This window comes from Colletotrichum orchidophilum, assembly GCF_001831195.1.
Source record: "Colletotrichum orchidophilum strain IMI 309357 chromosome Unknown Scaffold_167.1, whole genome shotgun sequence".
NCBI lineage: Eukaryota > Fungi > Ascomycota > Sordariomycetes > Glomerellales > Glomerellaceae > Colletotrichum > Colletotrichum orchidophilum.
The window spans coordinates 2,282-22,603 of record NW_019173123.1 but is presented as its reverse complement, the minus strand read 5'-3'; the positions used below and the strand labels follow the sequence as shown (position 1 = coordinate 22,603).

At 52.5% G+C, this 20,322-nt stretch overlaps 7 protein-coding genes across 7 annotated transcripts; 4 read left to right on the top strand and 3 right to left on the bottom strand.

The window, feature by feature from the left end:
• Positions 1–607: 607 nt before the first annotated feature.
• Positions 608–1,431, top strand: CORC01_12825 (pectate lyase; the record flags this gene model as incomplete). Its single annotated transcript, XM_022624443.1, has 2 exons — positions 608–1,322; positions 1,382–1,431. The coding sequence occupies 2 exons, from the start codon at positions 608–610 to the stop codon at positions 1,429–1,431; spliced, it is 765 nt and encodes a 254-aa protein (XP_022469044.1).
• Positions 1,432–2,844: 1,413 nt separating this feature from the next.
• Positions 2,845–4,359, bottom strand: CORC01_12824 (hydantoinase B/oxoprolinase; the record flags this gene model as incomplete). Its single annotated transcript, XM_022624442.1, has 6 exons — positions 2,845–3,173; positions 3,232–3,250; positions 3,313–3,741; positions 3,796–3,834; positions 3,893–3,947; positions 4,025–4,359. The coding sequence occupies 6 exons, from the start codon at positions 4,357–4,359 to the stop codon at positions 2,845–2,847; spliced, it is 1,206 nt and encodes a 401-aa protein (XP_022469043.1).
• Positions 4,360–6,805: 2,446 nt separating this feature from the next.
• On the bottom strand, positions 6,806–8,577 carry CORC01_12823 (polynucleotide kinase 3 phosphatase; the record flags this gene model as incomplete). Its single annotated transcript, XM_022624441.1, has 6 exons — positions 6,806–6,973; positions 7,024–7,166; positions 7,222–7,283; positions 7,339–8,108; positions 8,171–8,346; positions 8,403–8,577. 6 exons carry the CDS (start codon positions 8,575–8,577, stop codon positions 6,806–6,808), a joined length of 1,494 nt encoding a protein of 497 aa, XP_022469042.1.
• A 274-nt stretch (positions 8,578–8,851) lies between these two features.
• On the top strand, positions 8,852–9,719 carry CORC01_12822 (uncharacterized protein; the record flags this gene model as incomplete). The annotated part of the gene is made up of 2 exons (XM_022624440.1): positions 8,852–9,294; positions 9,344–9,719. 2 exons carry the CDS (start codon positions 8,852–8,854, stop codon positions 9,717–9,719), a joined length of 819 nt encoding a protein of 272 aa, XP_022469041.1.
• Positions 9,720–12,759: 3,040 nt separating this feature from the next.
• Positions 12,760–13,946, top strand: CORC01_12821 (glycosyl hydrolase family 61; the record flags this gene model as incomplete). The annotated part of the gene is made up of 4 exons (XM_022624439.1): positions 12,760–12,882; positions 12,952–13,374; positions 13,433–13,554; positions 13,616–13,946. 4 exons carry the CDS (start codon positions 12,760–12,762, stop codon positions 13,944–13,946), a joined length of 999 nt encoding a protein of 332 aa, XP_022469040.1.
• A 624-nt stretch (positions 13,947–14,570) lies between these two features.
• Positions 14,571–15,665, bottom strand: CORC01_12820 (endo-1,3-beta-glucanase; the record flags this gene model as incomplete). Its single annotated transcript, XM_022624438.1, has 1 exon — positions 14,571–15,665. One exon carries the CDS (start codon positions 15,663–15,665, stop codon positions 14,571–14,573), a length of 1,095 nt encoding a protein of 364 aa, XP_022469039.1.
• A 2,096-nt stretch (positions 15,666–17,761) lies between these two features.
• On the top strand, positions 17,762–20,078 carry CORC01_12819 (uncharacterized protein; the record flags this gene model as incomplete). The annotated part of the gene is made up of 3 exons (XM_022624437.1): positions 17,762–18,195; positions 18,327–19,935; positions 20,070–20,078. The coding sequence occupies 3 exons, from the start codon at positions 17,762–17,764 to the stop codon at positions 20,076–20,078; spliced, it is 2,052 nt and encodes a 683-aa protein (XP_022469038.1).
• Between the last annotated feature and the right edge of the window lie 244 nt (positions 20,079–20,322).

The following is a 20,322-nucleotide window of genomic DNA, read 5'->3' as shown; positions in this document are numbered from 1 at the left end:
GTTGATTCCCCGTCCTTGTTCGATTCAGGCAGAGGCAAAGGCCGTGTCCTTCCATCCCGTGAGTTCGGTCGGGGGTGTGTGTATGTGTGCGTGTGTGTGTGTGGTTCGTCCAGGGACCAGAGACAGACTAGCCACTCGCAAAAAAGTCCCGTGTATCCATCGTGGGCCAGACTGCGGGCAGTGAACTTTTGGAGACTCGCCTCAGTTCACCCCCAACCCTGAGCAAAAGCTTGTGTATCCGTGTCACTGTGAGCTGCTGGACTGCCAAGTCCCACTATCAAAGGTCTTGGCAGCATGAATGAGATGCAGGATCAGGATGACTCCTGCGGGAAGGGGAAAGCATGTTTACACTGTAGTCAAGGAGAGCGGACATTTGCTAAATTCTGCCCAGAATCAAAAGATATAAGAAGGTTGCCAGTGTCCCGTCTATCACGCCTTCTCTTCTCTTATTCCTCATCACTTTCATCAGCATCTTCCGCTACAGTCTCTCTTTACCAATCCAACTACTCACATTCTTTAACCCTGGTGGTTATTCATTCGTTGTCAAACACTTCCAACTCATTCCAACTTTACGTGTTTTCTTAAAAAACCAACCACCACATTCAAAATGAAGTTCTCCGCTGTCCTCGCTGCCCTCTCGGCCTCCGCCGTCATCGCCGCCCCCGGCGCCGAGTCCTCCCCCAACAACTTTGGCGCCATCGAGAAGCGCGCCTCCTTCCCCATCCCCGCCTCCAAGGGCAGCGTCACCTACAAGGCCGCTCAGTCCGTCAAGGGCACCTTTGATGGTGGCATGAAGACCTACGGCCGTGGCGTCAAGTGCACTGGCCAGGCCGAGGGTGGCAACAAGGACGCCGTCTTCCTCCTCGAGAACGGCGCCACCCTCAAGAACGTCATCATCGGTGCCGACCAGATCGAGGGTGTCCACTGCATGGGCTCCTGCACCATCAACAACGTCTGGTGGACGGCCGTCTGCGAGGACGCTCTCACCCTCAAGGGTGACGGCAACGCCTCCATCATTGGCGGTGGTGCCCGCGGCGCCGAGGACAAGGTCATCCAGCACAACGGTCTCGGCACCGTCACCATTGACGGCTTCACCGTCGTCGACTTTGGCAAGCTCTACCGCTCCTGCGGTAACTGCAAGACCATGGGCAAGCGCACCGTCGTTGTCAAGAACGTCAAGGCCTACAACGGCAAGATGCTCACCGGCATCAACTCCAACAAGGGTGACACCTCCACCATCACCGGCACCTGCGCCACCTCCGTCAAGGAGATCTGCACCGAGTTCCAGGGCACCACCCCCGGCCACGAGCCCAAGAAGACCAGTAAGTCATGATAGCTTCATTTTTTGAGATGGAACAGCTCGCTAACAAGACAAAAAAAGGAACCGGCTCTTCCACCGCCTGCAAGTACTCCACCCTCAAGGCCTGCTAAATGGCTCGCTCGCGCCATTGATGTTCTTGAGGTCTGGTCTCGATCGCCGACACAGCTTGCTGTGATGGCGATGGTGACGCTCCTGCCGCACTCCGTCTCTGAGAAACTGCGAGTGAACTTCGTTCTTGGTTGAAGAACGTAGGAAGGAACAAACCACAAACTCCTTTTTTCTTTTCTGTGGTGTGTAAGCTGATGCCCATCACTTGGCCCCTTGGCCATTCCCTGTATATATAGACATGGGGAGCATGTACCTACAATATAATCCTCATGACTTGAATCAAATAATTGGACATCCCAATCGTGTGAAGATCAGTTGCTCATGGCCGAGGCAGTGTGCAAACTCAATGAGACTTGAAAATGTCTGTCGGTCTGAGTCGTTGCGTGACAGTCTTGGATCTTGGGAAGGGACGGGCGGAAAGTGCCCACGGTGGCTGTCACGCCTGCCCCCCTGAGTGACACAACGTGACTTTCCATCAGGGTTCCAAGGAGAATAGGTACGTACTTATTTACCTCAGGTAATCTCTAATCACAGGCGATGGGAGCTGTTAAAGTGCACGTGAGATCATCACTTAATCTGCCCTACCTTTCATTTCCACAACCTCTGTGTTATTCATCTTTTTCTTCATTCTTCGAGAACATCGTCGCTGCACGCTTTACAAGCGCATGAGTAAACAATCAATCCAGTGACCTCCGCTTCTCTCTGCAAGCAATCGTACAGCTTCAACTGTACCACGAATAAATCGGCGAGAGAAGAATAAGCAGCGGGGGGTTGTTGCGACGTGTCGATACGATGATGTCTTAATAAAATGAAGTTAAAGAGTGGGGCACCGCCTGCATCACGAAAAGCAGCCGTCCGGGACGAACTCAACCTTAAAAGAAAAAAACGTCGATCTGTTAGATCGGATCTGTCATGTCAAATGCAGGTCATCGCAAGCGGCCTCCACTGGTCCCAAACATGGCGGGGGGAATTTGTTTCCTCGGCAAAATGGCGTGGAACTCTAATGTTAAGAATGTTCGTCAACGGCTATCACGGCACCGCGCGCGGACGGAAGTACGGCACCACGGCACTACGACACCACCACGGCATCGCGGCACACGGCAACCAAGGCCAAGCTGGGGTCCTTGATCATTTACAAATTACTCGTCAACTTTGAGCCAAGTCTGATCCAACATCCCGGCAAGTCTCCAAAATTTCCAAGACTGCTGTGCTCGCTCACTCTTTCTATTAAACAGCTTCCCTCGTCCTCATCAGGCGCCGCCGTAATAAGGACGCACGGCATCCATCTACCGGCCTACCCTGGAAATACCAGCATATCGTCCCTAACGACGCCAACCTCACAAGGCACCGTATGCGCCGCCACCTGGACTTCCTGTCACCACCAAGTTGTCAGCAAACCGGCGCACAATTATCGACTAGCGAAATTCATTGATGATGATCCGAGTTCCCTTCTTCATCTCGCTGCGATTCTTCCCGCCAAGTTTGATCTCCCGCGTCCCGTACTCGTCATGCCGGACCCAGATATTCTCCCTGAGAGCTCCAGGCTCACCTCCAGCTAGACCATAGGCAGACATCGTCCGCCTCTCACTCGGCATATTGACGTGTAAATCCCGGCGGAACTCCATGTCTCGAACGCACCCGTCGCCGCCAGCATAATTGCCTCGCCCGCCCAATCCTCGCCAGATGCCGAACTCGCGGAGGATGCACAGGAACCGATGCCTTAAAAGACTCCAGATCGGTGGTTCTGGTGTTAGTCATGTGGACGTGGACACCCGATTGCCAATCTCAGCTTGGTCCTGCACCGACGCCGCCTGCGATGGTCTAGTTTCGATGGAAAGTCAGCACACGAGGACTAACAGCATACAAGACAAGCGTCGACCCACCTCATAGTACCCAAACCCTGGCTTCGCCTGCCCGTCGACCATCTCATCTTCGTACTCAAACGTCAAGTTGCTGCATTTTCCCTGACTGGCCGCCGCGGCTTGGAACGCCCTCAACAGCACGTCCGTAACCCCCTGCGACATTTCGACATTCCCGCCGATAGTAGCAGCACCCAGCGAAGGAGAAGCCCATAGTTTCGGGAGTATGATGACATTGATCGGTGCCAGGCAACCCTGATTCAATGGAGTGTCCTCCTTGACCAGCGAACGCGATACGTAGATGATGGTGCTGAAGGTGATGGCCCGCGGCGCATTGAGATTACCATACGTCTCTCGACTGGTCCCTGTCAAGTCAAAGACCGCAGAATCTTTGTTGCGGTCGACGCAGATTTTGAACTTGAGCTTCGAGCCGTCGTTCATTTGGTCCTCGGCCTGGAGAGGTAGGCCTACAAACGGATCATGGACCTAACGGAGGAGGCTTCAAACTGCCTTCTCGGCATTGTCCTGGATTCCGAGCATGTATTTCTGACGGTCCCCGTCAGCGATTCGCTTTTTTCTGCGCAACTAACTCCCTGGCACAGACAGCGCTAACTTGAACCGTCAGCAGACCGTACTCCTTGATCGAGTCTTGGACGAGTCTGATGCCCCTCTGGTTAGCTGCAATCTGCGCCTTCAGATTGCCCACGTTATATTCCATATCCTCGTGTCCGATAACCTTGGATAAGACGCTGGCTTCTTGAACATGATCCCCGCAAGGTCTTCCTCGTTGGATCTGCCCCCGTCGACTAGCGTGAAGGACAAGAAGGAAGCGCCCTCTTGCCAGATCTCCTCTGAATGCGGCGACATGGAAGCGGCAGAAATGTCGGCATGATGAGCCCGAGAAGCCGTCCAAAAGAGGACTTGCTGGGTGTCTTCGTCAATGACTGGCGAGATCACCGTCATGTTGGGAAGATGGCATCCGCTGGCGACAGGGTGGTTGGAAACGAGAACATCTCCGAGGCGAAGGGAGTGACGCCAGCGATCGGCTTGATAGGCCGCCGCGTAGCTCATGGCGCCCAGGTCTCACTGAAAGTGCAGCGTGTTGGCCACCTGGCCGTCTGATGACGAGAACATGGCGCATGAGTAGTCCAGTCCTGGCTGTTGACCGAGACCGATGTCATTTGCAGTGATCTGCCCATCTGCCCCGCTGTGCTCACGCATTGGTGACCAAACACTGATTGTTGAATCTGGTCAACCTCGTTGGTCTTTGCTTGAACTCTGGCTGTTGAATCAGCAGAGCTTTGTGAAACTTCTTCCCTGTCGAGAAGAAGGTGATGGGGAAGCACCGTTGCGGTCCGAGTCGGGCGTCTTCCCCAGGGCGCGGAAGCGGATATACTCCACCAGAATAACGCAGTCCAGGACGAGACCAAACTCCTCTTTGTGGTGTTCAACAAATTGGCGAATAAAGCCCCACAAACCCTCGGGCTTCCGGATCATCAGCGAGCTGTTAGTACCCTTATATCGCCAGGTTTAGGAATAGCTCGGTCTCCTTCGGTCCGAAAATCGAAGGGCAATATCCTGGGCGGAAACGGCCTAGAGAGATTTGCGTCGGTAAGTGTCAGGGGCCTGCCCTTGCGGTAGAAATCCCTTGCGGTAGCAAATAGATCCAGGGTGGGCGCCAGCAGACTATATAGGTTGTAAATCAGTCACTATCACCACAGAGCTGCTGGTAGGATGTGATAAATACGACCGGTCCAAACGCAAACAAGATATTATTCTAGTCCGAGGTCGCGCCGCCACCTGCCGCAACAGTATTAATATCCAACTGCGGCGTCTGGAGCGTGCCCTCGGCCGTCTCCTCCGGATGTCATTTTGATCTATACAGATATGAGCCTTGGATGATTCTGCGATATGCAGGCGGCCGATCTTACCGTAGGTCACAGCTCAGAAGACACGGAAACACTGAAACCCATGGATCTCGCCAATTGCGCCAACTCGTTCTCGTGATTGGGCTAGAGATAGGAGCGTATGAAGCAAATGGCAAGATTCATGAATCTTTCAGCTTTTAGATTACTCAGTTGACTTGCCACGGCTTCCTAATCCGGCTTCTGGAAAATTTGAACAGGCTCACCCGCCAAACCTTCCACGAGCTAGCTCTGGGTCGCTTTTAACATCGATGGACTGAGTCTTCGGATTCTCCAAGTCCTCCATCGTCACCCGCCCATCAACTTCAACAACCGTCTCATAAAGGTTCTGCAGCTTGCGGATACTCAAGTTGAAGACGTGCGGCCAGGCTTGGGTACCGATGACGAGCAATTCCCGGAATTCTTTGGTTGTCAAGAACGCGACGCGCTCGCCCTACCGTTCCTGGAGGGCGTTCATCGCCACGGTCGTACCTGTGCGGGCCGACTCAACGTCTGAGATGTCGAGGGGCTCGTTGTGCAAGACTGGCGCGCCTCTGTATTGTGTCCGGACGCGTCTTATTTCCTCGGTCGGCGCATCTTTGTAATTCTTTGGGTCTACAGAGACAAGTTCGAAGACTACTTTGGCCAGTTGAGGCTCCTTTGAGCTGGGTATATAAGGTGAAAGTGCCTCGTCGATCTGGTGATACCGAGTGGGCAAAGATTGCTTCATATAGACGCTGGCTAGAGTCTGCCCACTGAAGAGATTTGCTCACCTATCGTGGCCGAAGCGAGTCCATTTTGAACGTTGGAGAAAGGCATGGGGGCTTCAAAGACACAATTGCTTAAGAGAGATTGAGGCTTAGCCATTCAAGCTAGACGGCGGGACGGGTGACATCAATATTGAGCTGGGTGATGATTTAAACCGTGCTCAATATCATTGATCTCTTTATTAGGAGTCCATCCCTAATCTAATCTACTCCGCTACATCTCCCGGCAGTGTTTCCCATTCCCGATCCCTAACACGCAGCTCATCAGTGCGGCCGTGTTGCCGGGCACGGCACCGGAGTTGAACTACGAAGCCGACCATGTCGTAGAACTTCGAAATTTTGAAGCCACAACGCGCTTGCAAGGGAGAGCGAGAGAGTGAGAGAGAGAGAGAGAGAGAGAGAGAGCCCGCGCGACCTCGTCTTATTCGAGAGCAATCGAGGTGCACTTATTTCCCAGATTTGTTCCTGGTCATGGGTTCAGTTCCCCGTTGACAAGCAGATATTCTCACCACTGGAATGTCGGGGATATATGGATGGTGATAAAAACCCGCTAATAGTATACGAATAACCGTAGCTTAGAGCAAGGGCACATGTACTTAGCTTTGTCCAGTTCCTCTACAAGAAGTCCCCTTCTTGTCTCCAACGGGATCGTTGCGAAGAGGACTTGATGTCAGACATGAGCGTAATGTACTGTGGACGTTCGTAGCGTTAGTTCTTTGAGGATAATGCGGAGGCTATGCCATCTCGTAGGGCCTTTTTTAAAAGTCATGGGACTCATGTACTGAGCCGTTGGAAGATTTGCATCAATCGGGAATAGTTCGCCCCGTCTGGAACGAATTCAAGACATTACAGCCAGTATTTGGCCCAGATTTCATGTTCATCCTTGGTTCCTCGGAAGCTGAACTCGACTTCGGTGATGTCTTGGAACCCCTCTTTCACTTTCGGTTCCTTGAAGCGGGATTTGAATCCATTGAAGGCCATCCGGGGCAGTGCTGTTCGCGACTCGGGGTTCAGCTGCAATAAATTAGCGGTAGTCGTGCAATTAAGGTCAAAGCCGGACCCACAGATTCGTTCATAGATCGGACGACATCGTTGTGCTCGCAGATGTGGAGGGGTGTCTTGAACCAAACACATCTGATTGGAACGTTATGTTTCGCTGCGAGCTGGACCCAAACGGCTCTGGTGTCGGGATCGGCATTCGTGTTGTCTGGACTGAGTTAGTGTCTGAACACAGCAGAATCACTACTAGCTACGTGGCTGACCTATTGCTACTGACTGGCCTTCACCCAGTAGCTCTTTGGCGACTTGCACGCACTTTTCCCGACTACCAACACATTAGTGGCTGAAAGAAAGGGTCGAGTAACCTAAGATTGACTGACGTCTTTAATGTGTCTTGGTTGATACGTTCATAATTCAAGGGCTTGAGGTACTTCCAGAAGAAGGTACTCTTCCCAGCACCTGGCGGGCCGCAGGAAAGAACGATGTCCTGTTTGTTTTTCTTCTCAAACAGACTACTTGATGCCTCTGAATTGGGGTCCTCTGGGTACGGGAAATGAACAATGTCGAACTCTCGGACAAAGTCCCGAGGTTTTTCGTCAAGGAAGAATTCTTCCGGTGTCTTGTATGTGACCCCAATGTTGTGGGCCAGGTTGCGGTCTGAACAACTGAAGTCCTTGGAGAATTTCGATGCCGCGATGCGACCACCAGCGTCGCCGACGAAGATGCTCCCCTCCAAGTCAACATCTTCAGAAATGTCGTAATCTGCGCAGAGCTCCTTCCACATCCCCAGCCTTGGTTTTCTGTAAATGTCTTTCTCTGTGGCGGCATATATGGTGGTCGGAATATCGAGCTGTGTCAGTACGGCATTGACCTTTTGTTTGAATGCTGAGACTCGGTCTTTTGTTGATTTTGGCGTTTTTGCTTTCGGATCGGCATGTAGAACGATGCCGGCTTGATTAGATAGTACCACAATACGATATCTGTCAATGTCAGCTGCTGCAGTCAATTTCAAGGGCTGAATACAGGTGAAATACCCCTCGTTTTTGTATAAGTCCCGCAGCTTCCCAGGAACAGAAGAGTGCCACCATTTCCAGTCCTCGGCAGCATCGGCATGTTTCTTGCCCGAAGCTGTTGTGATTAGCGTCGAGTCCTAGGCGGCTGTCCGTCAATTTCGATCGCTTGGTCCGTGTGGATCCATGCAAGCTATCATACCAGGTCAAAGGCAGCGACCTTCCTCCTCTTCTCCGTTTCGGTCGAGGGCTCCTCTGGTTCGTAACGGCCGACAAGCAGTGTGGCGGGAGTATCCTCGTTGGGTGCGCGTTCCGTCCATATCGTGCGGTCTTTTGGCTTTTGCGACGTCGGCTTGAAGAAGTTTGCAACCGCATTCTCTACAGAGAGTCGAAAGTTAGCAATGATCCGTGGTGTGGGCAAAAGAATAGCTTACTCGTCGTGCCGCTCTGGACTTTCCGCTTGACTGGTGGGGGAGAGATCGAATCTCTTTGCTTCCGCTTCGTAGCTGACGAGCTCGAGGTCGACATGATGGAAGTCAAATGGATGGTGCGCCGGCTTAGCAATTGAGACAGTATTCGCCCATTGACTTGAAAGAGCGATGTTCGCATGTCGGAGACCGAAGCTCAAAGCTTGGGAGGGAAGCGGCGAGCTTTGGTGGGGCACAGCCACTTTACCGAGAGAAAGCTGGAAGCGCGACGGCGTCCACGCGCCAGTAACGGGAGGGCACGTGACTAACCTGGCGCGGAACGTATTGGTGGGGCGGTTTCGTGGGACCTTCACATTCACCTCCTTGACGGGAGGCGCCTTCGTGAATCCATCACGTCTCATTGCCCCGATTCTTCTTCGCATTCGCCGCCCGCATTGACCGACTCGTCAATCAATATGTACGAGCTCTTTCTCACGACGCTCGTGGACGACGACGACATCCAGGCGGCATGCTCTGTCTTGGGTGGTCTCTGCGCTATGCCAGCGTGGCAGAGCCTCCATCGCGTCCTCTATTTCAAAGGCCCAGGCAAACCCGGCGGGATCTCGAATCAGAATTCCATCGTCAAAACCCCTCGCAAGGACATTATTATGCTGTGGAAAGACCTGCACCAACAACTGAGCCGTCAATCTTACATCCTCCAGGCCCGATATGAGGTCTTCAAGGATAAGGACTTCGGCCCGACCGCTCCGGAAGTGGACTTCAATGCACGCGCCGGTACCCTCCGATGGACCGATTTCCCTGATCCTCCCCAGGTTCGCTCGTCGGTCACTCAGCGCAAAAAGACTGAGATTTGGGAGCAACGGAATTTGTTGTCTGTCATGAAAGACAACAATTACCAGTTTGTGTTGGTCACCAGCTGTTGGTGATAGCGATCTGACAATATGCAGGTTCAAGAGCGAGGCCATTGAGGAAACCTATCAGTTTTTCCGTGAGGACGTTGAGTTTTGTCTTTCTAGACACTACATTCTCCAGATGAATGGCGACAATGGACCTCTGACGCAAACCGCCACATGGGATACCATGTCGCCGGCGGATCCTGGGCAGCGATGGATGTTTCTGATCAAAGTTCATGTTCACCAAGACAACAAGCCCGATGAGATCCTCAAGGCTCACGAGCAGCTGGCCAATATTCGACGTGAGCTCGAGGGCGTCTTTGAATTCAAGATGTTTGACAGACGCATACACGATACCCGCGTTGCGGTTGAGATGCGGAATGCGCCTGCGCCACTGCCTCAGGTCATGACGATCACAGACCAGCGATAAGGCGCGGCCAGCTCACCAAAATGCAGAAAGAATGTCGATCATCACGGTATATACCCGATGAACATGCATTCCAATTACTCAGTAGGCGACAAGCCGACTGCGTTTGCTGAAGCCGAGCAAAGTGTCAAGGGCGTGCGCCGTCGCGATTCGACAGCATTGCTCTCGCCGATGGTTCACCCTTTGGTTCACAATTGAGTTGTGCGTCGAATGCAAACTGGTGTCTGATAAACGCGAGAGACTTGGACGAGAAGACTACGGTCTCAGACCATAAGAGAGGAGTTTTAACTCGTGGAGGCATCGTTCATCAACGAAGGGCAAACTCGGGACAGAAATGAAATCTATCCTGTACCGTGTTCCGCAGTCACCTGACGGTCTACCCTGAAAATCCCGTCGTCACTGCGGCGAGCAGTTGACTAGAAAACCCACTTCGCGGCCAAAACCTGCATACTGCGAGCATTTGAATCGGACTTTGGGAATGAAGGAGCCAAAAAATACTCGGATCTTCGACGCGAGTACGAGTTGAAGTTGGGATACGGATACCTTGATAAGGAATCCACAAGTTCCAGAATATTTCTTCGGCCAAGTGGGCCAATGTGTCTCGTCGGGAATAGCTCAGGAACATGAGCTAAATCAGACAGAGCATCAAGCTTATTTTTTGACTGATGCACACCGTCTTTAAACCGGCAAAAAAGTGCCGGTGCTTCACCTGTCAATCATGAAAGGACGCCCACCAATAGTTTTTGCTTCATTTCCTATAATCAGACCACTGCAAATTTACTTGACCAGTTTCGTCAATCAACCTACCACTATTGAAGTGCGGTTAACCAGGAAAAGTAATCAGATGCGTGTCCAAAAACACTTGAGTGGAAGTTGATTTACAGAGTATTTATGAGCAATCTCAGATACTTATCACGATTATGCGCAACGACAGAAAGTCGCTCTCAGACTCTAGGACTTTGGACCTATGACGTACGATATCTCACTTGCCGCCAGACGCATGGCCACAATAATTGACCTTATTTCCTTTAAGGACGGCAAGAAATAGCCAAGACTTTGTGTCTTGCCGTAGCCGTTCCCCGTTGCAGCTCGTCGGCGGCTGGCGCCATCATCCATGCAGGTCCAGGCGCCAGAAGTGACGGCCCTGGTTTCAAAATGATTACATGTGTAAATGGGTCGGCGGTGACCTGCGCTGCACTAGTCCTTTTACCCCCTTCAGTGTAAGTGTGGGCAGCAAAAAAAAAAACAAAGGACCCCCAATAGAAAATTTTTATCCGTCCCAAACTGGCTCCCAAGATCTGGGCTCGTTTCACTCGGAGATGATTTCCCGCCTGGAGGCTTGGGGACCACCGTATACTCTCCACATTACAGCCAGTGAGAAGTTGAGAACCTAGGTGCTGACGGAATATTGATCCAACTTATCTCTTTATGGGTGTTCATATGCGGCTGGAGCTGGTCAAGGGCGTCAGTGCGGCGAACGAATTAAGTCAACCAGTAACCGCAAAGGGAACTGCCGAAGCAAGCAGTTTGAGTCAGGAGCGGCTGTGTACTAGTCAACTCAGCTTGCTGCGTCTCCTCTCCCCCTCAACTTCTCAAAGGCTATCTGTAAAGTCCTCTATATCCTTGACGCACGTGTCCGTCAGCGGCACTGGCGCACGCCAGCAACAGCAGCTTTCAGGGCTTATCCAGGAATGGACCACTTTGGGTGACACAATCCATCGAGCCCCAGGGCTTTCGTTCGCCACTGGGAGGACGACGATCACGGATCGTTCCTGGGCCCAATCGGAATCATTCAAGACCTGGGTTGACCTGTGCCAATAGCGTAAAACGGTTTGGCCCACAGAGACATGCGGGTACAAAGTATATGTTGGCGATCCGTCAATCTCGCGAGGCTAAGGTTTAATCTATCCAACATCCAATACAAAAGTTTACTGGGAGACTTGTCTCAAGATATGGCTCCTCCGTCGATGACACACAGTGAGTAAGAACCCCTCCGGATTACATTCATCCTCTTATATCACTAACCCTACCAGAGTCTACATGATAAAAAGGGCAAAAAGGACAGAAAGGGCTGAAAACTCAGTAAGCGGTTTGCCGGTGGTCTTATCTTGGCCAAACTCAGTAGCGCCAGGGGCTCAATGCTGCTTGTGTTTCAGGTTCGGACGGCCAACCGCGAGGTCCGCTCAAGGTGGAATCCTAGGCTGGACCCAACTCCAGGACATCGATGTCCTCCAAGGGGTTAAATTAAGCTTGGGATCAAGTTAGGACGACAGAAGCCAGGGATGTCCGTCTTGCCCGAGTCCCAGATCAGAAACAGCCGAATAGAAGCCGCATCAACTGGCTAAAGTTGCTTGACCCTGGTGGAGCCACCATCCGAACTGGGCGCGTCACCCGCGCACCCGAAGATGCAAGGCGCGCATCCCGCAATTTAGACACAACAACGGCCATCCCCACAACGTTAACCCCTTTCAAGATTATTCCTTCAATGAACGATCGGGTGAACCTGTGACCAGGAGCAGCTCGGCCTCGACTGCTTCTTTACGGCGGGAAGCGTGTCACTACAGTCCTGACGACCCTTGCGTAATAGAGATTAAACGCTTCCCTTTGAGGTATCGGATCCCTGTTGATTAGTTGAACCGGTCAGGCGGCGTCGTGGGCCAGTGGGACGGGATTGCGGTCCCCCAGGCCCCCTTATCCAGAATTTAGGCTTGGCAGCTCTGAACTGGCCTGACCATGCCGGGCAGCGCGGAGAAGGAGACCGAGAACGATGTGGTGGTTCAAGAGAGGGGAGGGGGGGTTCGAGAAAGCTGGGAGGCATACATATAGCATCTCGGTCTGCTCGTTTCGAAGAAAGAGAGTTTTGTTTTGTCTCCTCAACAGTTCCAGTCACTCATCTGTCCACTCTTTACTTTCAGTCATTCTCTACAGCTCGACGCCGGCGTCATTTCACTCACTTCTCACCTTTTGTGTGCACATTTTCTTCTAACGCCCGGAATCACCGTCCTTTTTTTTTTAAAAAAACAACCACCAAAACACTATCAAGATGAAGTCCGTCGCTGCTCTCGCCCTTACCGCCTCCATGGCCAACATGGTTGCCGGCCACGCCATCTTCCAGCAACTCTGGGTCAACGGTGTTGACCAGGCGTCCAGCTGCGTCCGCATGCCCGTAAGTCGACTTACACAGAAGCTTCATCAATTCATATATCCTCGGTCGAGACTAACATGGCCACGATAGGCCTCCAACTCCCCCGTCCAGGACCCCACGTCCAACGACATGCGCTGCAACGCAAACTCGGCCGCCGCCACCAGCACCTGCGGCGTCAAGGCCGGCGACACCATCACCGTCGAGATGCACCAGCACAACACCCGTGCCTGCTCCGAGGAGGCCATCGGCGGCGCCCACCACGGCCCCGTCATGGTCTACCTGAGCTCCGTCGCCGACGCCGCCACCGCCGACGGCTCCAGCTCCTTCTTCAAGATCTTTGAGTCGGGCTACTTCGCCAACAACAACACCTGGGGTAACGACCTCATCAACGAGGGCTGCGGCAAGCAGAATGTCGTCATCCCCTCTGACATCGCCCCTGGTGACTACCTGCTCCGCGCCGAGACTATCGCCCTCCACGCCGCCGGCTCCGAGGACGGTGCTCAGTACTACATGGTTAGTCGACATCATTGACAACTTTCTGTGGACTTGTCCAGCTAACTATGACGCTTAGTCTTGCTATCAGTTGAAGATTGAGGGCACTGGTACCGCCAAGCCTGAGGGTGTTGCTTTCCCTGGTGCCTACAAGGCCACTGATCCCGGTGTGTTGATCAACATCTACAACACCATCACCAAGTAAGTACTCTCAGCCACATTTATTCCGTAAAGCGGTATCCAGGGACTAACCATCTGGCAGCTACGTCATTCCCGGTCCTGCTGTCTACGCTGCTGGTGGCTCCTCCGGCTCTGCCCCTGCCCCCGCCCCCGCTCCCTCCGCCCCGGCTGCTGCTCCCTCCGCCCCGGCTGCTGCTCCCTCTGCCCCGGCTGCTGCTCCTTCTGCCTCCGCCCCGGCTGCTGCCGCGCCCCCCGCTGCCGGAGGCCCCTCTACCCTCGTCACCAGCGTCGCCGCCTCGGCCACTCCCACCGCTGCTCCCAGCGCCCCTGCTGCCCCCGCCCCTGCTCCCAGCAAGCCCTCCGGCTGCAAGCGCCGCCGTGCCCGCAAGGCCCGCCGCTCTGCCAAGTACTAGAGAGTGCTAGGTAGAATCTGGTTGCGTGTGAGAGCGATCGACGATTGTTTATAGAGGGGACGTGTATCTTTTCCGGTACATATTAGAAGTTCTTTGTACATAGTATGCCGCGTAATTCTGCGACTTACGCCAATTTTTCAGTGGCACAATTCAACAAGACTTTTTCCTTGTTCAATTTTTGTCTGTTTTCCACAATGAGTGAATGTTCATGCCCAGCAATATGAGATGCCCTGAATACTGCCACAAATACGTCTGACCGACTCAAGGATTGAAGAGGTAGTACTGAAAATTTCACTGAGGGGTGGGATTTAGCACCGAAACATCGTCGGTCAGGCCGAATTGATAGCCGGCCACGCTGGTCTACCTTAAGTAAAGCTGTTTCACTCTAATGAAGAAATGGAGATCAAAGTTATGGTTTGAGTGTTATTTCATTTACGCAAGTATACTAATATACAAAAACAAGACTCGCGCACAAACACCAAGAAAATTAGCAAACAATTTGACAACGCCGCTCCAAGTTGCCATGCAAATGTCAGTCAGCGCTGATCCCCGGACCAGAGCAAGACCGTCGTGAAGAGAAAGAATTAAATGCCCATCCGAAAAGATGGCACGAAAACAAAGAATTTACGTGCTGTAAACAGCAACGTACTTGACCTCCATCCGGGAGTCCTTGCCGCCGACCGTCTGCGCGTTGGGCGTCGTGGTACCAGCCTTGGCATCGGGGAACTCGCCGCCGACAGCGACGTTGAGCAAAATCATCTTGGGCGTCTGCGCAAGGTTCTTCCACACGGCCTCGTCGCCAACCTCCCGGCCCGTAATGGTCTTGGTCTTCCTGTCGTTGACGTACCACACAAGCTTCTCGCTCGCAAACCCGCCGGCGGCGGATCGGTCGACCTCGCTCGCGATCTTGACGAACTGGCCGCGCGGGAACTCGACGCTGGAGCTGAGGCCCGTCTTCTCGTTGCATGGCCCACCGCCAATGACGCCGCAGTGGGCCGTCTGGAACACCGTGCCTACGCCGTTGGAGACCTCGAGCATGTCAATCTCGCCGACGCTGGGCCACGAAGACACGTTTGTGCGGAACGCGGCGCCCATGGACCAGAAGGCGGGCCAGATGCCGGACTGGGTCGACGGGTCCGAGGCCGGGATCATGATGCTCGCTTCCATGCGCAGCTTGCCCTTTGGCGGGCAGGTGAAGTCCTGCGCGGCGGTCGTCTCGATGCGTGACGAGGTCCATGACTCGCCGCTCTTGATGGGCGTGATGGTCAGGGTGCCGCTCTCCGAGATGGCAATGTTCTTGGTATCCTTTGTGTAGGTCTGGATCTCCTGCGTGCCCCAGTTGGCGGCGCCGCCGGGGTAGCCGGTGCCGACGTCAAAGGTCCACTTTGACGAGTCGGGCAGGGCGCCGGCCTTTTGCGTTGAGAAGTCATCCTGGAAGATAATCTTTGCGTAGCCGGCGGGGAGGGTTGGGCCGCTGCTCGTGCTATTGCCCTTGCTCGGAGTCCTGCTGGCCGCGGGTTTTGCGGCATCGTTGATCTTGGTGGCAACGGCGGATTCCTGAGGGAAGGATGGGACGGCATTGGTGGGGGCGAAGCCAGGCTTGCTACCTTCCGGAGATGGGAAGCCGGGATAACTTCCCCTGGGAGGGAAGGGCGCCGGGGATGACCAGCCCGCGCTGAAGAGAAGAGGAAGAAGAGACAGAACCTGCTTAGTCGTCATGGTGGAAAGCTTCGTCAAGAAGTACTGGGACAAGGGGCGAGCAAAGGGATTAAGAAGGACTTTTACAAAAAGTCAGATGAAGGGGGAAAATGGCGCTTGCGCTTGATGTCCAGCAGATCGGATGATGATCTAGAATTTTCCCTCTCGATGAGACGAGATCTCAATCTTCTTATATCCTCTGTGAAGTCATATCAGGGAGCCATTATGCCCTTCGCTTAAAAGCTTCGCCTAGTACAAATCACAATCTCTATTCTAAGTCTTAGTGATTGTACGCTAGAAGTGGATTAGGACAAGGAAGCCACTATTTTCAGCATCTAATTCCACCATGGTCATGAGGTTTCCCACATCTTAGCAGTTGGGTGTTAAGATACAGTCGCTTACCAAGTAGATGGCTTTTGGGGGGCTGTCGTCCCACCATGAGATGCCGTCGCTGGCGGTCGAGTGGGTCCCGGAGGACCTCGACGTGAACTTTTCCGGGTCACCGGCGCGCCGGCCGGCACCAGAAAAGGACCTTGTCAACACGCGTTTTCTTAGCAACTCTTAGTTCGGTCATCATCTCGGTCCACTAAGGGGGCTCGTTTTCGCCGCGTCTTAGCATTTGGCTGACAGATACCAGCATTTTGTTTATAACCAATGACTCGGTAATATCGCTGCTCTTCCGCTGTCGTTCATGCGTAACCGGCGGGACCCTGGATCGGCCAGGCACAATCTGGAACTTAATGTTGGTGCTAAGACGCTGGATCTCCACCCAACCCACCATTAATGTCACACAATCCATCTATTTCCAACCGACGAACTGGCCCCTAGACGTTTGAATTTACCTCTCACAGGCACAATACCAAAAATGGATGTTCCTGGCGTCGCCGGCCGAGAGTAGGCGTCCCGTGCGCGCCAAGGTGATACTCACAGGGATTCGATCGGACGCAACGCTGCGCTTAACTTGGAGTGACAGCTCACTCTGCACGCGACAACCTGGCAGAAAGGCATAGATTCTGCGGCTCGTCATCGGCGATTTTTCCTGTTTCTCATATTCTCCCCCAAAGTTTCGTCAAGGATCGAAGGTTCGGCTGCAGCTTTGATGACAACCACATTTGCAGTGTACACTATATTCAAGACTTGGACAGCTTGCTGACCTTATGCGTGTCAAGCCATTTGACAACTCAGTTATTTATTGTGACTACTTTGACTATTTATTAAGTCTGGTTCACCTGCCATTTACTTATTTTCTGCTGGTTTCTAGCTCTTGGCAATTCGCAGTCGGATCTGTTCTAGTCGATATTGGGGAGAAACCCATCGTTGTCAATGTTGATATACATCTCGGTGTTCGCAGTGGAATGAGAACGCCATGGGGCGGACCCATGGTCTCAGCCTGACTGGCGGGACTGGAGGAAGAGGCATTGATGTCCGCTCGAAAAGACTGATCGGCATCATCATCGTCACCGCCGGCGTCCGTATCAGCAGTCATGAACTCGTGATGAGGTCGCATTGCATGTGCATCTCCTTGGTCTGCCCCTCTTGGAGGTTCTTCCATTGTCTCTGCCCACCTCAGGCAATTGAAATTGTGAGTCAGTTGGGAAGACGATGCCAAAATGTTGAATCATTCCTACATCAGTTTGGCATTGTCTCTGGACAGCACAATCTTGTTGGTGAGGGCGTGCTTCAAAGCAACCTCTGCATCTTGGAGAACAGTAAGTAGGGCCATGTCATGTATAGCACGGAAGAATCTGTGCTAATGAGGTGGATTTTGGATGTTCTGAGCGTCTAAAACTGCCAACAAATAGTTGGTGTGTCTGGACCAACGAGTAAGATTTACATGCTAGCATTTCTATATTCGCAATATGCAATGCATGTGACCAAATGCCACATGCACTGTCCGCCAATAGCGATTCCACAACCAAATGAGGGTGACAATGAGAAGAAATTCGTAAGCCTAGCCACAACCAATCGAGACTGCTGGTGCCACACAGTTTTTATTTTGAGGCGAAGCTGATGGATGATAATATGGAGGCCCCTCCTCACATTCTCGCCGAAACCAGTACTTTCGCTCACTTGTTTTTCTTTTCGAAAAAACAATCCGCAAACGCATCTTTGGGGACATGGCAGAAGCGGTCGCAGCTTTTGCCCTCGCCGGCAACGTTCTACAATTCGTCGAATTCGCGACAAAGTTTGGGAACAAATGCCTCCAGATTCATCGCGCCGGCGGAAGCGCTCCAAAGGACTTGCGAGACCTCCGCAATCTCGTGAATAGCCAGCAGGCTGCCGCAGACCGATTTGGACGACCCGACAACGAGCGTGCACAACTATTGCCGGAACACGCTGAGATGAGAAAAGTTTCGGACGCATGTTCCCAGAAGTTTAGAGATATTGCGAACTCTCTGGATCGTATCGGCATAAAGGACGACAAAACTACGCGTGCGGTCGTCATCAACGCGTTCAAGGCCACCTGGAATGAGAAGAAGATTGAGGATCTGAGAGGCGAGGTTGCGTCTTTGAGTCAGATTCTGAACACTTCACTGCTTCAATCTTTGAGGTACGAATCATTACGCTCCTTCGACCTTGCCCAAAACCAGATCGGGCGAGCTCGTGCTTCCATGCATGATGCCAGACGATCCTCGTTTATTTCAAAACATGGCCTCGCGGCTAATTAGTCGTCAAATACAGAGATTACGCTACGAAGTCAGAAGAGCAACAAGCCACCATTCTTCAGAGGCTTGACATCATTCAGAACAACACTGGTACCTTCACAAGCACCTCCCGCGTTGAAGGCCAAGAAACTTCGTGCAATGCACCCGGCGATGCGGTCATAGCCTCTATTGTCCGTTCTCTCGCAACCGAACCTCGAGAGCGTCTAAAGAGCGCCATCGAACTACGACGCGGCATCCTTCAGCGAATTCGTTTTGACTCAGCAGACAGATTGGGTGACGGCGAGAGGCTAGGCCCCCCATCATCAATCAAAATATCGCAGGATCGCGAAAAGGAACTCCAGGATACATTCTTAGCAAGCTTTGATTATAAAGTCATGGATGATCGGCACTCAAGAATCATCAACGCACACAAGGAGACGTTCCGGTGGATATTTGAGCGTCCTTCAGAGGGTTCAGAAAAATGGTCAAACTTCAAAGATTGGCTCAAGTCCGATGATCAGCTCTACTGGATCACAGGGAAGGCTGGTTCCGGAAAGTCAACTCTGATGAAGTTCATCTGTGGTTCAAACTCAGGAGATGACTTGAGAATCGCAAAAGAAGATCCTGCATCTCAGTTCGAACGATGCCGTAGCGATCTACTGGAGTGGGCTGAGGGCCGATCCTTGATCATCGCGTCCTTCTACTTTTGGGCATCCGGGAAGGAATTAGAGGCATCGCCAGAGGGTCTTTACTTGTCTCTCATATTCCAGATCCTCCAGCATTGCCCAGACATTATACCGCATGTGGCGCCTATCTCTTGGGAAGCGATGTCTTTGTTTGGCGAGAAGCCTCCCCGCATGACGGAGCCTGAGCTGGAAGCACTTCTTCCGCTTGTGGTACTTGAAGCTCAGCGAGAACGAAACATATGTCTTTTCATTGATGGGCTTGACGAGTTCTCGGGCGAGTCACAGAAGCTTATTGATTTGATCGAAGCCATTCTGCGTTACCCAAAGATCAAGATATGTGTCTCTAGTCGCCCTTGGGTTGTCTTTGAAGATGCATTCCAGCACAAACCGAGTCTGAAGCTTGAGGACCTCACCTACAAGGATATCAGAAGCTTCATTGCCAAGAACTTCCGCGAAAATGCGGGTTTTAGGCGACTAGCAATACGAGAGCCCGGGTACGCCAGTCAACTGGAGGATAACGTAGCAACCAAAGCTGCTGGAGTCTTCCTGTGGGTCAGTCTGGTGGTAAAGTCGCTTCTCTCTGGCATGGGAAACGACGACAGGGCCTCCGACATGCAGAGAAGACTTGACCAATTACCACAGGAGCTGGAGAATCTCTACAGTGCTATGCTCGAATCTCTGGACCCCTTCTACTTTGAACATGCAGCACAGTATTTCCGACTCTTGGACGCCTGGGACACATCACCACCAGCGATTCTGTTCTCTTTTGCTGACGAAGAGATTGAACATTCCATTCGACTTCCGATCCGCGAATATACACAAGCTGAAATGCGCGAAAGAGTCAATACACTTCGTCGCAGGATAAATAGTCGCTGTCGAGGGCTTCTTGAGGTGACATCGCCGACGTCAGTCAAGGAAGGCATTGCCGGCTTCGGATCGGTGCAATATCTCCACAAAACTGTGAAAGAATTTATTCGGAGCCCAAAAATTGAGGCGAAAATCAGGGCTGCAACGTCAAACTTGGACTGTGGAATGTGCATTTGTTCTGCATATCTGTCGGCCTTCAAGAGTGTTCTGATTGAACGCAGACTTAGAGCCAGTGATGAAAGACGACGCGACAAAAATCTTGGGGAGAAGATGGTAAGGTTTGCTGAATGTTGCCTTGAAGCGGCATCACGAATAAGAAAAGAGAACGTTCCTACCATGGTAACCTTAGTCGACTCTCTATGCAAGGCATCTGAGCAGATGATTGGGGACGATAAAGCTCGGCTCGCAGAATTTTACCTTGCCGTTTTACAGGAACGCAATTGGCTTGACCCGGAGGACTATCCTGATGCAGGATCTAGC